General features: G+C 36.4%; 1 protein-coding gene across 1 annotated transcript in view; it reads left to right on the forward strand.

The window, feature by feature from the left end:
- Window positions 1-13,275, forward strand: part of LOC127872071 (uncharacterized) — an 80,711-nt gene that overhangs the window by 22,428 nt on the left and 45,008 nt on the right. The window contains exons 17-21 of the mRNA XM_052415403.1: window positions 335-388; window positions 4,784-5,004; window positions 5,156-5,374; window positions 5,705-5,844; window positions 6,695-6,787. Coding sequence (XP_052271363.1) covers window positions 335-388; window positions 4,784-5,004; window positions 5,156-5,374; window positions 5,705-5,844; window positions 6,695-6,787 — 727 coding nt within the window. The remainder of the gene's footprint in view (window positions 1-334; window positions 389-4,783; window positions 5,005-5,155; window positions 5,375-5,704; window positions 5,845-6,694; window positions 6,788-13,275) is intronic.

Raw genomic sequence — 13,275 nt, forward strand, 5'->3', positions numbered from 1 at the left:
TTTACGCACATGCATTATGCGAATTTTTCTCAGAACACGACTCATTTATTTAAAGATAAAAAAAGCCTAGCTCCAGGAAAACTGGGCTTAATGGATGTGCATAAGTAGTGTCCCAGATTAGTCTGTTCATTCTGCCCAGGCTAATCATGGACATCACTTTCTGCTTTAATGTAATGTTTGTTTAAAGGAAGTATCTTTAATACAAAAATCTGGTGAAGACGAAAAGTCTTACAATCCCTTATTGCTAATCGGGGATGACACATTACGCAAATGCATTAAGCCCAGTTTTCCGAGAGCGTTGCTCCAATGATAATAAGTGCATATTTTGTTGTAGTCGGGACCTTGAAAAACGCTATCAGAGTGAGCAGGAGAGGTTACAAGAGGCAAGGTACGTGCGCATTTATAACTTTTTTTAAACAAATAAATCAACATGATTCCAAATACTTTAAGAATGAAATGCATCTTGCATTTGAAACTACCAGTATAATTGTTTGTTTTTTTTACCTGGTATATATGAATGATATTATATGGTACATGTATGTGTACTTTTTTGCTGTGAGTAGTGTATGCGTCTATTTGTGTTGCCATTTTAAGCTCATTATGGGAAAAATGGGCTTAATGCAAGTGTGTAAAATGTCATCCAACAGGCTAAATTAGGAACGACAAATGGTATGGTATTTTTTGTTTAAAAGAGGTCTGTTTTAAACAAAAGTCCAGTGTGTAAGGAGAAAATGTTCATGATAAGCCTGTGTGGACTCTTCACAGGCTAATTTGGGACAACTCTTAACACACATTCATTCAGCCCATTTTTAGCTCACCTGAGCGATAGCTCGGGGTGAGCTATTGTGATCACTCAGCGTCCGGCGTCCGGCCGTCTGTCTGTAAACAATTTGTAAACATCTTCTTCTAGTAAACCATTGAGCCAATTTCAACTAAATTTCATGTGGAGCATCCCTAGGTCATGGGACAAAAGAATTGTTAAAAAAAATTTGATCACATAACCAAGATGGCCGCCATGACCATATATGGTAAAAACCTTAAAAAATCTTCTTGTCAGAAACCGCTCATCAGATTTTCAAAAAATTTCACAGGGATGACCTTTGAAGGCTCCCCTGAAAAAGTTGTTCAAAGAAATTTGATTCGTCAAAAAACATGGCCGCAGGAGCTCGTTGAACTTTGCATGTTTATTCGTTTTTCCTATTTTGTGAAAACTTTCAAAAATCTTCCACATTTTTTGTCCGATCCTTTCCAAATTTGCACAGTGTCTTTATATCAATGAGGACACGAACCCTACAAAAAATGAGCATTATTGGTCCATGAAGTACAGAATTACCTCCCCTTGAATTGAGAAAATGGTGTTTATGCAATAAAGTCCAAATTTTTCATCCAATTCTTTCCAAACTTGTTTATATATCAGATTAAAGAGAATAAAATTTTCTTTATAATAGTTTTTCCTTCATGAAAATCCATAAAGGATAAGTGTTATTAATCGTTGCTTAATTAATGAACAATGCGAATTATCGGTATTGATTTGTTTCCTGACATGCCGTCCCAGATATTAACTGCTTTCAGCTGTAGACTGTGCATCAATACATCGCCGTGTTATTGACCTGAAAAATTCATACGCAGTCGGCATTAACACCGGTCATCGAGACAAATTACTGATGTGAAAACAAATCGTAAACAAATTGTACATCGTAGAGGATTAAATAAACAATTACATCTGATTAAAGATTAAAGATTGCTGCCGATTTAAATCAATTTGAGTACTTTTAGCGTATATTTGATGCCGAATGGGAAGCTGTGTTTAGACTTAAGTTGAGAAAAATGGCAACGAGATACTTGCCTGTTGGTAGCTAAAGAAACTTCAGCGTACAGTTTATAATGGGTGGCCATTCCCCGCTGTAGTCTACGGGCGGGTAGTGAACTGGTTGAGAAAAGTGGAAGCTTTGTGGAAAAGCGGTTTGAGAAGTTTGTAAGAAAACCCTGAATTATCAGTCTTGTGGGAAGAAGGCATTGCGTCTCCACGCAGAGGGCCCTTATCACATAAAGAATATAAGAACCATCAAGACCAACCAGGTAGTGTTTTTATTTTTTTAAACTAACACCCCGAATTTGGTCTTATTTTCTGTTGCTAAAGTTTACTGTTTAGGTTGTTTTGCATCAAAAATCGGCAAGATAGATCTAGCAAATTTGCCAATTTTTTTTTATTAATAACGTATGATTCATTGATTGTGAGCTTTTAAAACATTTTGACCTTTGAATAAAGCATAAATCAGGAAAAGAATTTTAACAGTAATTGAAAATACGATCAAATACGCTATTTTTGCTGACTGGGACAGGTCTTTTTTAGTTAAATAAAATGTTTTATTGTCCCCAACATATGAGCCCAGCAGCAAGAAATGTTTGTTTTTTTACTTTTTGTAAAACAAATATGGGCAACCTACCGTAATCCAAATTCGCCGACACCTTAATTCGATGATGTTCTATTTTTATCGATTAAATGGATGATTATTGTCTTGGAATCATTTCAAAGTAATACAGCCGAGTTTAAAATTATTATTTTGTGCTATTAAACATTAATTATTTCTTATATTATTTGCTAAATATTGCTTCATGTAACCGTTACATCGTCAAATTTGGGTCACACCAGGATACAATTATTTAGCATTCAAACAACGATTGGGATAAAAACTAGGGGAACCCATGCTGAAATTTTCAATTTTAACTGTTTAGCAAAAGCCACCATACCCAATTTTCTTAGGTGTATGTGGAGGCTTCTGGAAGCATGATTCTGTGAATATAAATGGTGACATTTGATTCTGCATTAATTAAACATGTATTATTGACTTTTTTAAAGTATGTGTGAAAAATATAATTTGTAACCACTGTTACAGGTTTTATCTGGTTCTTCAAAAGCAACACCTGCAGTCGAGTCCATGCCAGACAGAGGGTGCATGTGAATGAATTGCTTTTTGACTAACTTTGTGTTCTTTATCAAATACATGAAGATTTTTAAATATATGTGTATGTTGTTTTTTTAAGAAAATAGAATCACCAGAACAGGTACAGGCACCCTTTAAATGTGTCGAATCCAGGAGCTTCTGGGGGCCTCTGGCCCCCTTGTCCCCTGGACCCACCGAGGGCCCTGCGGCCCCCTGGCCCCAGCTTTAAGTTCAGGATTTTCAAAATATCCAACTTTGACCCCTGCAAATGCTTTGCTAAAACTTTGGCTACAGTTTCTAAAATTTGGCTACACAAAATTCCATTTGGCTAAAATGTTGGCCACAGAAATGTTTGGGCAAGAGGAGCCCTGTTTGAATTGTATTTGGGTCATCTGGGGTCAGCAACTAGGCACTAGGTCAAATAATAGAAAAACCTTGTGTAGACTATAGAGGTCATAGTTTTCATATGATCTTAATGAAATATAGTCAGAATGTTTGTCTTGTTAAAATCTGGATTGGGATTGACTTTGGGTCATCTAGGGTCAAAAACTAGGTCAGATTAAAAAAACAAACTTTTGTAGACAGTAGAGGTCACAGTTTTCATTAAATCTTTATGAAATTTGGCCAGAATATTAATCTTGATGAAATCTGGGTTGGGATTGTATTAGGGTCATCTGGGGTCAAAAACTAGGTCAAATCATAGAAAAACTTTGTGAAGACAATAGAGGTCATAGTTTTCATATGATCTTAATGAAATATGGTCAGAATGTTTATCTTGATAATATCTGATTTTGGATCGTATATGGGTCATCTGGGGTCAAAAATTAGTTCACCGGGCAAATTCTAGTAAAACCTTGTGTAGATGAAAGAGGTCACAGTTTTCATCACGTCTTAATGAAATTTTGTCAGAATGTATTAATTAATAAAATTTGGCTTGGGATTGTATATGGGTCTAATAAAATTTAAGTTCATGAAGCAAGGTTAGTCAGGTGAGCGATTCAGGGCCATCATGGCCCTCTTGTTTTCTTTTAATGATTAAAGTGTGTACCTATGAACATTTTCCTATTTCCCCAAGGGTACATGAGGTGCGCTGACCAAGGGGATTTTTTTTGTCCCCTACCGGTGAAACTGGAGGGGACTTATGGTTTGCGCTGTGAGTCCGTCAGTCAGTCAGTCAGTCAGTCAGTCTGTCACACTTTTCTGGATCCTGCGATAACTTTCAAAGTTCTTCATATTTTTCATGAAACTTGAAACATAAATAGATGGCAATATGGAGATTATGCACGTCATTTCATTTTGTTCCTACGTAAAAAATTCTGGTTGCTATGGCAACAAATATAACTTTTTTTTAAATTCCGACAATAGTGGAGTTTCACCAGTAGGGGACCATATTGCTTGACAATAGTCTTGTTTCATTTGTCAAACCTTTGGTCTTAGAGTCTTGTATCCCAACCTTAAGCAAAGCACTTATGTCATAATCCCATGAAAGGTAGTTTCTTTATTGATATTAAGTGTGTCAGGGGCCTATTCCAGGATCTGTATTTTGATCACAATATATTCCCTTGTTCTGGGAAAACTGGGCTCAATTCATGTTGGAAAAGTGTCATCCCAGATAAGCCTGAGCAGTCCGCAAGGCTAACCAGGGAAGACACTTACTGCCTACTCTGGATTTTCAATAAAAAGTTCAATTAAAGCGTAAAGTGGTGTTCTTGATTCGCCTGTGTGGACTGCACAGTTTAATCTGATATAAACCATAGTTTTTACGTTACAGAAACTAACTAGAGCATTTTCACTAGCTAGGCGGGGGAAATGCCATAAAGTGTGTTGTTACATTACAGAAACGAGCTACAGCGTTTACGGAAGGAGCTTGCGCAGGCTGAGGAAATGCGTCAGGAACATGAGGAGGAGATGTATGCGCTACACGAGCAACATCGCGCAGATATTGAGGAGCAGAAGCAACAGTTGGAGAGGCTTGCCTTGGAGAATGAGCTTACCAGAGTGAATGCCGAACAGGAAATACAGACAGCTCGAGAGAGCCTTGTGAGGGAGAGGGAAGAATGTAAGGCAGCCTTTGTACTGTGGAGCTTTGTTAGTTTTAAGTAATTCATTCCAATCATGAAAATGAAGGAAGTTTTAAGTTTGGCACAATTCATTACCTATTAAACTAAAATTAGTACCATATCGTATCTGTAAATTATTTTATTTTTCAGTTCAACAGAAGTTAAAGGATCAAAAGCAGAAACTGTTGAAGCTTGCAGCACAACAAAAACAGCAACAACACCATAACCAGCAACAAAGCGAGGCTATACAGACTGACCCGGTCTCAAGGCAGAGTGTCGCAGTAAGCTCAGGGATGGGGGACTGGGAAGAAACAACCCCTTTGAATTCACAACAAAATGTTCTACCTGACCTGCTGGATTCAGTTACCGGTAATTTTCTTCCAATAAATCTGCTGGAGTGCCTGCTGTATGTTGCCCTTTAATGAGAAAGGTTAGAAGCAGCAGAATGTTCAAGCTGCATGTGAATACATATTACGTTGCTGAATAACAATTGTTTTGTCATTATCTTTGCCTTTTTTAGATCTGTTGCCCTCCTCTGCAATCATTTTCTTATAATCTCAATGATTTAAGACCTGTTGCCTATGACTACAATTCTTTTCTCATTATTTCACCTATTTTAGATCTCTGGCCCGCGTCTGCAACCTTTCCTCATTATGTTGTATCTATTTTAAATAAGTCTCTTTGTCTCCACTGTTTTAGATCTGTCGTCTGCGTCTGCCAGGCTTGAATTGGAGCGGTTAGAAGCGGCTGAATTTTCCCGCCGCATGTCTTACCAGCAGACGGAGGAGTGTCTGGCCATACAGCAGGAGGATGCACACGATGCCTACCTCATGACACAGGTCTGTGATGGCAACAAATTAGAGTTGAGCCTTGCTCTGGGAAAATGGGTCTTAATGCATGTGTGAAACATGGCAGTCCACATAGGCGAATCAGGGACGACACTTTTCACTTGTATGGTATTTGTTTTGTTTACAGGAAGTCTGTTTTAGTGAATATCCAGTTTAAGTGGAAAGTGTTGACACTTAATGCACATGCATTAAATCCTGTTTTCTAATAGTGAGTCCCAATCGTTTATTGACTAATCAACAGTGGTAAATAAAGAAGCAAGTTTGTAGCCTTTAAGGTGCTTATTGTATTATATCCAATTGTACATAACAACAACTTGCACAATTTGTAATATGCCTTTTAAAAGATGTCAGTTGTTAATGAGATCATTACTTCTGGATGATAGAGGTATGTAATGCAACTCATACATTTTTGTAACTTGCAAAGAAGCTTTCAATTATTTGTGTTTATTGGCTATATTTAGCTCATCAATATTAATCTGTCACTGACCTTTATGCATGAATATTTATATGTTATAATATCGTTTGGATGAATAATTTAAATTCAATAATGGAAGGGATTTAAATCAATAAAGTGTACATCACTTGGTATACTGTTATAGTCGCATGAAAATCATGCAAAACATGCACAAACAAAACAAATGTAAATATGAGAAACAATCGTAGCGTGTAATTTATGAAAATGGATTTCACCAGTGACTGGTTAATGTTGTCCGATTTAAAATCTGTACTAGATGATGCAGGCTGCTAATGGAAAATTGTACAATTCTTGAAAAGAGTACTAAAGATGTTCTTAGCATCAGGTGTGTTTGTTTGTTAATGTAACTTTCCCTCTCCCATTTAGGAACAATTAGAGCACAGACTTAAAAAGATCCATGAAATCGAAGAGGACTATAAACAGCAGGACAAGGCACATCTTGACGGCATTGCTAAACAGGTATTTGAGCTTTGCTGTGGGGAAAAAAAGCTTAATGCATGTGTGTACATTGTAGTCTGAAGTAAGCCTGTGCAGTCTGCACAGGCTCATCTGGGACAACACTTAATACACGTGCATTGAGCCCCTTTTTCCAAGATTTCTTTTTTACACTGACATGTCTTACTAGCACTGTACAACTGTGTTTTATATTTCTTTTATTATTAACCTATAGATAATCAGATTTAATTAAAAGTATATTTTGTGTATCAAATAGCAAAGGCCAGATCAAAATTTTGTATTTTACTGTATGAATAATCCGTTTCCATATTTAATGGCCAGAAAATTTTGACTTTTGAATTATGTCATTCATTAACTGTCTTGAATGTTATAAAAAGGAAAAAAACAGTATAGTAGTATGTTGCTTGTAGTTTCATTAAGGCCTTAACAAACTGGAATGTAATAATCCCTGTTACAAAGTTATAGGTTCTGTTCTGGAATCACCACAGACGTCTTTCTGTCTGTCTGTACGTCTGTCAAATATCTGTCTGTCTGTATGGCGGCCTGTAGACACAAACTTGTGGGCAGGCTTTTTAATGTACAGCATACTGAAACGACAATTGACGTCTGATTTTCTGTTTGTCTGTCTTTCTGTTTTGTCTAGAGCTGTAACGATTTGGTCCAATGCATTGAAAAACCGGTTCAATGCCGCTGATTCGATTGCGATACCAATACGGCCAATTTCGATTTTATTCACTGCAATCCCGATTGATCCGCATTTTAAACCTTACTTTCGAAATCCGTCGTCTAAAGTTTCTTGTCAATTGTAATACGTCTTGTGATTGGTCAATAGCCAATATGTCATCCAATGAATAAATAAATAACATGCTGAGCATAACATCAGCCGGTAAAATGGCTTCTTCAATCACGCTGAAAGACGCACCGTCAAAATTAAAATAAAAAGTATGGGAACATTTTGGGTTTTGCGAAGGTTCTGATGCAAACGCAACTTGCAAAACGTGCTTTTGTTGACGTAAGTTACCATAAATCTGGAAGCACTACAAATTTGAGGGAACATTTAAAGAGAAAACACTCGGTTGAAATTTCAAATGCGAAATCTTCATCTCCCACGTTATTTTTTCCTAAATACATTTGGTTTGTTTACTAAACTATGTGTATTCTGTTAAGAAGTCAACTGAAAGTTGTTTACGTGCTTACATTTTGATTTGTGCATTTAATGTTATTTAAAAATAACTCAACAGGAATTTTTAGCTCACCTGAGCACAACGTGCTCATGGTGAGCTTATGTGATCGCTTTTTGTCCGTCGTCCGTTGTGCATTGTGCGTTGTGCGGCGTCAACATTTGCCTTGTTAACTCTCTAGAGGCCACATTTATTGTCCAATCTTCATGAAATTTGGTCAGAAGATTGGTTTCAATAATATCTTGGATGAGTTCGAAAATGGTTACGTTTGCTTGAAAAACATGGCTGCCAAGGGGCGGGCATATTTCCTTATATGGCTATATATGGCTATAGTAAAATCTTGTTAACACTCTAGAGGCCACATTTATTGTCTGATCTTCATAAAACTTGGTCAGAAGATTCATCCCAATAATATCTTGGATGAGTTCGAAAATGATGCCGATTGGTTGAAAAACATGGCCGCCAGGGGGCGGGGCATTTTTCCTTATATGGCTATTGTAAAACCTTGTTAACACTCTAGAGGCCACATTTATTTTCCAATCTTCATGAAACTTGCTCAGAAGATTTGTCCCACTAATATCTTGGAAGAGTTCAAAAATGGTAACCTTTGCTTGAAAAACATGGCTGCCAAGAGGCGGGGCATTTTTCCTTATATGGCTATATATGGCTATAGTAAAATCTTGTTAACACTCTAGAGGCCACATTTATTGTTCAATCTTCATGAAACTTGGTCAGAAGATTCATCCCAATAATATCTTGGAAGAGTTTGAAAATGATGCCGGTTGGTTTAAAAACATGGCTGCCAGGGGCAGGGCATTTTTCCTTATATGGCTATATATAGTAAAACCTTGTTAACACTCTAGAGGCCACATTTATTTTCCAATCTTGATGAAATATGGCCAGAAGATTTGTCTTAATGATATCTTGCATGAGTTTGAAAATGGTTATGTTTGCTTGAAAAACATGGCCGCCAAGGGGCGGGGCATTTTTCCTTATATGGCTAAAAAGGCTATAGTAAAATCTTGTTAACACTCTAGAGACCACATTAACGGTCCGATCTTCATGAAACTCGGTCAGAAGATTCATCCCAATAATATCTTGGACGAGTTCAAAAATGATGCCGGTTGGTTGAAAAACATGGCCACCATGGGGGCGGGCTATTTTCCTTATATGGCTACAGTAAAACCTTGTTAACACTCTAGAGGTCACATTTATTTTCCGATCATCATGAAACTTGGTCAGAAGATTTGTCCCAATGATATCTTGGATGAGTTCGAAAATGGTTTTGGTTGATTTAAAAACATGGCCACCAGGGGCGAGGCATTTTTCCTTAGTTGGCTATATATGGCTATAGTAAAACCTTGTTAACTCTAGAGGCCACATTTATAGTCCAATCTTCATGAAATTTGGTCAGAAGATTGGTCTCAATGATATCTTGGATGAGTTCAAAAATAATTATGTTTGCTTGAAAAAAATGGCTTCCAAGGAGCGGGGCATTTTTCCTTATATGGCTATAGTAAAATCTTGTTAACACTCTTAGAGGCCACATTTACTGTCCGATCTTCATGAAACTTGGTCAGAAGATTCATCCGGATAATATCTTGGATGAGTTCAAAAATGATGCCGGTTGGTTGAAAAACATGGCTGCTAGGGGACTGGGCATTTTTCCTCATATGGCTATAGTAAAACCTTGTTAACACTCTAGAGGCCACATTTATTTTCCGATCTTCGTGAAACTTGGTCAGAAGATTTGTCCCAATAATATCTTGTTATCTCAGGTGAGCGACTTTGGGCCTTTCAGGCCCTCTTGTTGTTCAATAAATGTGTTACTTATGAAACAATGTTGCGTTTTTAAACTTTCAAAAATTAAACACTCTAAATGTACAACATTTTAAGTTAATAACAAATACCAAAAATTTACTTCATGCCCTGGACAAGCCATGCATGAAATAGTTTTCAAAATAATCAGCAAATAGTTTAATTTGAATCGAATCGAAAATAATCGAATCGGACCATTTGGTTTCGAAATCGAATTGAATCGAATGATGGGTGAATCGTTACAACTCTAGTTTTGTCTGCTCTGTCCTCCCATCCTGTCTATTCGTCAGGACGTCAGTTGGTAAGTCCATTTGTCTTTCACTCTGTTCAGAGGAGTTCTCATTCACTTTTTAATGTACAGCCTTCAAACTTGGAGGCATTCTTCCTTGTGATATTAAGTTAAGCATGTGCCATTTTTATCATTCTTAATGGACCGTGCTCTGTGAAAAGGGGGTTTAATGCATGTGCGTAAAGTGTCGTCCCAGATTAGCCTGTGCAGTCCGCAGATGCAGACTGCACAGGCTAATCTGGGATGACACTTTACTCACATGCATTAAACCCCCTTTTCACAGAGCATGGTCCAAATTTAAAATAGTAAAAGTTCAACACCTGTTTTAACTTGGTAATCCTATAACATAATGCTACATATTACGACATTTAGTGGCTGGTGTATTCTATATTGAAGATTGCACTTAGCTGACTGACCTGATATTTGGTATTTCAGAATGAGTTTCCATCATTTTTAACTAGGTTTTCCAAAGGAAAAAACTGGTTATTAGATTGGCGAATGTCGGCGGGCGGGTGGGTCGGCGGTCGGGCGGAACAAGCTTGTCCGAGCCATAACTATGTCGTTCATCGTGAGATTTTAAAGTCATTTGGCACATTTGTTCACCATCATTGGACGGTGTGTCGCGCGAAAGAATTCCATTAATATGTCCAAGGTCAAGGTCACACTTTGAGTTCAAAGGTAAAAAATGGCTATAAATGAGTTTGTCCGGGCCATAACTATGTCAATCATTGTGAGATCTTATAATCATTTGGCACATTTGTTTGCCATCATTGAACGCTGTGTCGCGCGAAAGAATTATGTCAATATCTCCTAGGTCAAGGTCACAATTTGAGTTGAAAACCTCATTTTGTGACAATTTTGTCCCTTGCTTACTTTTGATCAATAATGTGAGCCATGTTCTTGGAAAACTGGTCTGTGAATAAAGTTTAAATAGTAAGCAAATTCTTTGAGTTTATTGAGAAAAGTTGCTCCATTAAAGTTTTTACTCAAGGTTACTCAAGGAGGTTACATACATATCATTGAATATCACTTCGAACTGGTTCATCTACTAAATCAATTGTTTTACTTGTCTCATTGTGTGCAATTTGACCAAAGTAAAATTATTACTTAAATTAAGGTGAAGAAAAAATGTTTTCCTTTTACTTACTTGTGTTAAAAGTATTAATAGATAATATTTTGATCTGCCCAATGGTAAGATAAATTAGTCCAAAGACCAAATACATTGAATGAAGATAAAATCAAATTTCTTCATTTAATTATTCTACAGTATTCATACATGTACATTAATCTTTTATTGTTTGGTATCCTGCCATTTATTGTGGAATAGACAGAGATTAGAGTGAAATCAATGGACATTTCTGACAGTTGTTAGTGATAATGTGATAATCCTGTCATTATATTGTCATCCAGTGTGATAGTGTGTTGTTTAGTGTTATTGATGTGGAGATTTAATCAGTTTTTATGAGGCTGTTAATGTTTGAACACATCATATCATACCCTTATTGTTAACTTAATGGCTTGGCATAAAGAGGTACGCATTGTTACTACTGTTTCTTTTCTTATGATTGTTTGTGAATATTTTATAATCATTTGATTCCATATTTCATCTTTTTTTTGGAAAGGTTTTCCATTTATAATTTTTATTTCATCTTTAACTGCAGCTATAATTTATGGATTATTGTTATACTGGTAATTTGGCAATTTTTAATAAAAATTGCTGTTTGACTTGTTGGGAATAGTAAATGATATGTAATATTTTGTCTAATACATTGTTTTAATGTATTATGTGATTTTGTGAATATAATGATTATGTTTAAAGACCTTGTTTGCTTTAACAAAGGTTGTCAACATAATTCTTATATTTTTTTCAGACGCTATTATAATTTTCCATTGTTTAAGAACCTTACAGCACAAAATGTTAGCATACAATTTGAATACTTATTTGCATTTTGGGGCAGTATGCATAAAACTGCAAACAGTTGATGGATCTTTATAAAGTGTATGTAGACCGTGCAATATCTGGTTGAATATGTGCATATAGAATGAGACTCAAAGCAGGCTTCAGAATTTGTGTTGGTTTAAACATATTAGCAATGCTCAGAGAAAATGAGGCTTAATGCATATGCATAAAGTGTCATCCCAGATTAGCCTGTGTAGTCCACACAGTTTAATCAGGGAGAACACTTTCTTTTTTGTTGCATTTCTCAGATATAGGAAGTCTCTTCTTAACAAAAATCCAGTCTAGGTGGACAGTGATCCAGATTAGCCTGTGCAGACTGTGCAGATTTATCTTGGATTATACTTTCGGAAATGCATTAAGCCCTGTTTTCTCAAAGCATGGCTCATATCCATTTTAGATCTGTTGTATAAAAAGCTTTCGGTTTATGGAGACTATCTTGAGTTGATATCCTGGGAAGAAATTGTACATTGTGTGTTCTTTTGAATACCGTTATTCCACACTCCTTCAAACCTAATAATTGACCTTAACCCTTAAAGCGCTGGAGCTGAATTTTAAAGGCCTTTGCAAACAGTTTGGATCCAGATGAGACGCCACAGAACGTGGCGTCTCATCTGGATCCAAACTGTTTGCTATTCTGATAGTATTCTTTGAAAAAAAAGAGAAGAAAATGCTTATTTTACAAATTCAGCAGACGACATTTTAGCAGACGACAAATTTCCCAGCATGCAAAGGGTTAAGGACTTGGGTTTCAGCATGTGTCTAGATATTTTCAATTTAGAAAATAGAAAACCTCACTGAGAATATGGCAGACTAGTGACCAGCCAGGTAGCCCCAAATAGATAAATGTCAATAGAAATAAAAATATATAACACAATATAGATTTCATCAATATTTATCAGTTACTATTAATAATATGTACCGGTGTAAAACAATAATACACAATCTTTGCGTTTTAAAACTTGCACAAATGTTACAAATAGCTAACATTCTAGCAGGCACTATAAGATGCGCGCTCATCTAGTCAGCGGGCACTTTACTGAACTGACTAGTTGCCACGCATCTCTACCGGGCACTATTCAAAATAACGGACCTATGTAGTTTAAATATGCAACATTATCTTATATTCTTAATAATAAACTGTTGTGTGCACAACGCTAGATAGTGCACAGACCTCAAGAGCATGATTTTCAGTTTCATATTTGCTATTCCGACTATATTTGCTATCCTACCAGATTTTTTTTTT

The sequence above is a fragment of the Dreissena polymorpha genome, chromosome 3 (genome assembly GCF_020536995.1).
Source record: "Dreissena polymorpha isolate Duluth1 chromosome 3, UMN_Dpol_1.0, whole genome shotgun sequence".
NCBI lineage: Eukaryota > Metazoa > Mollusca > Bivalvia > Myida > Dreissenidae > Dreissena > Dreissena polymorpha.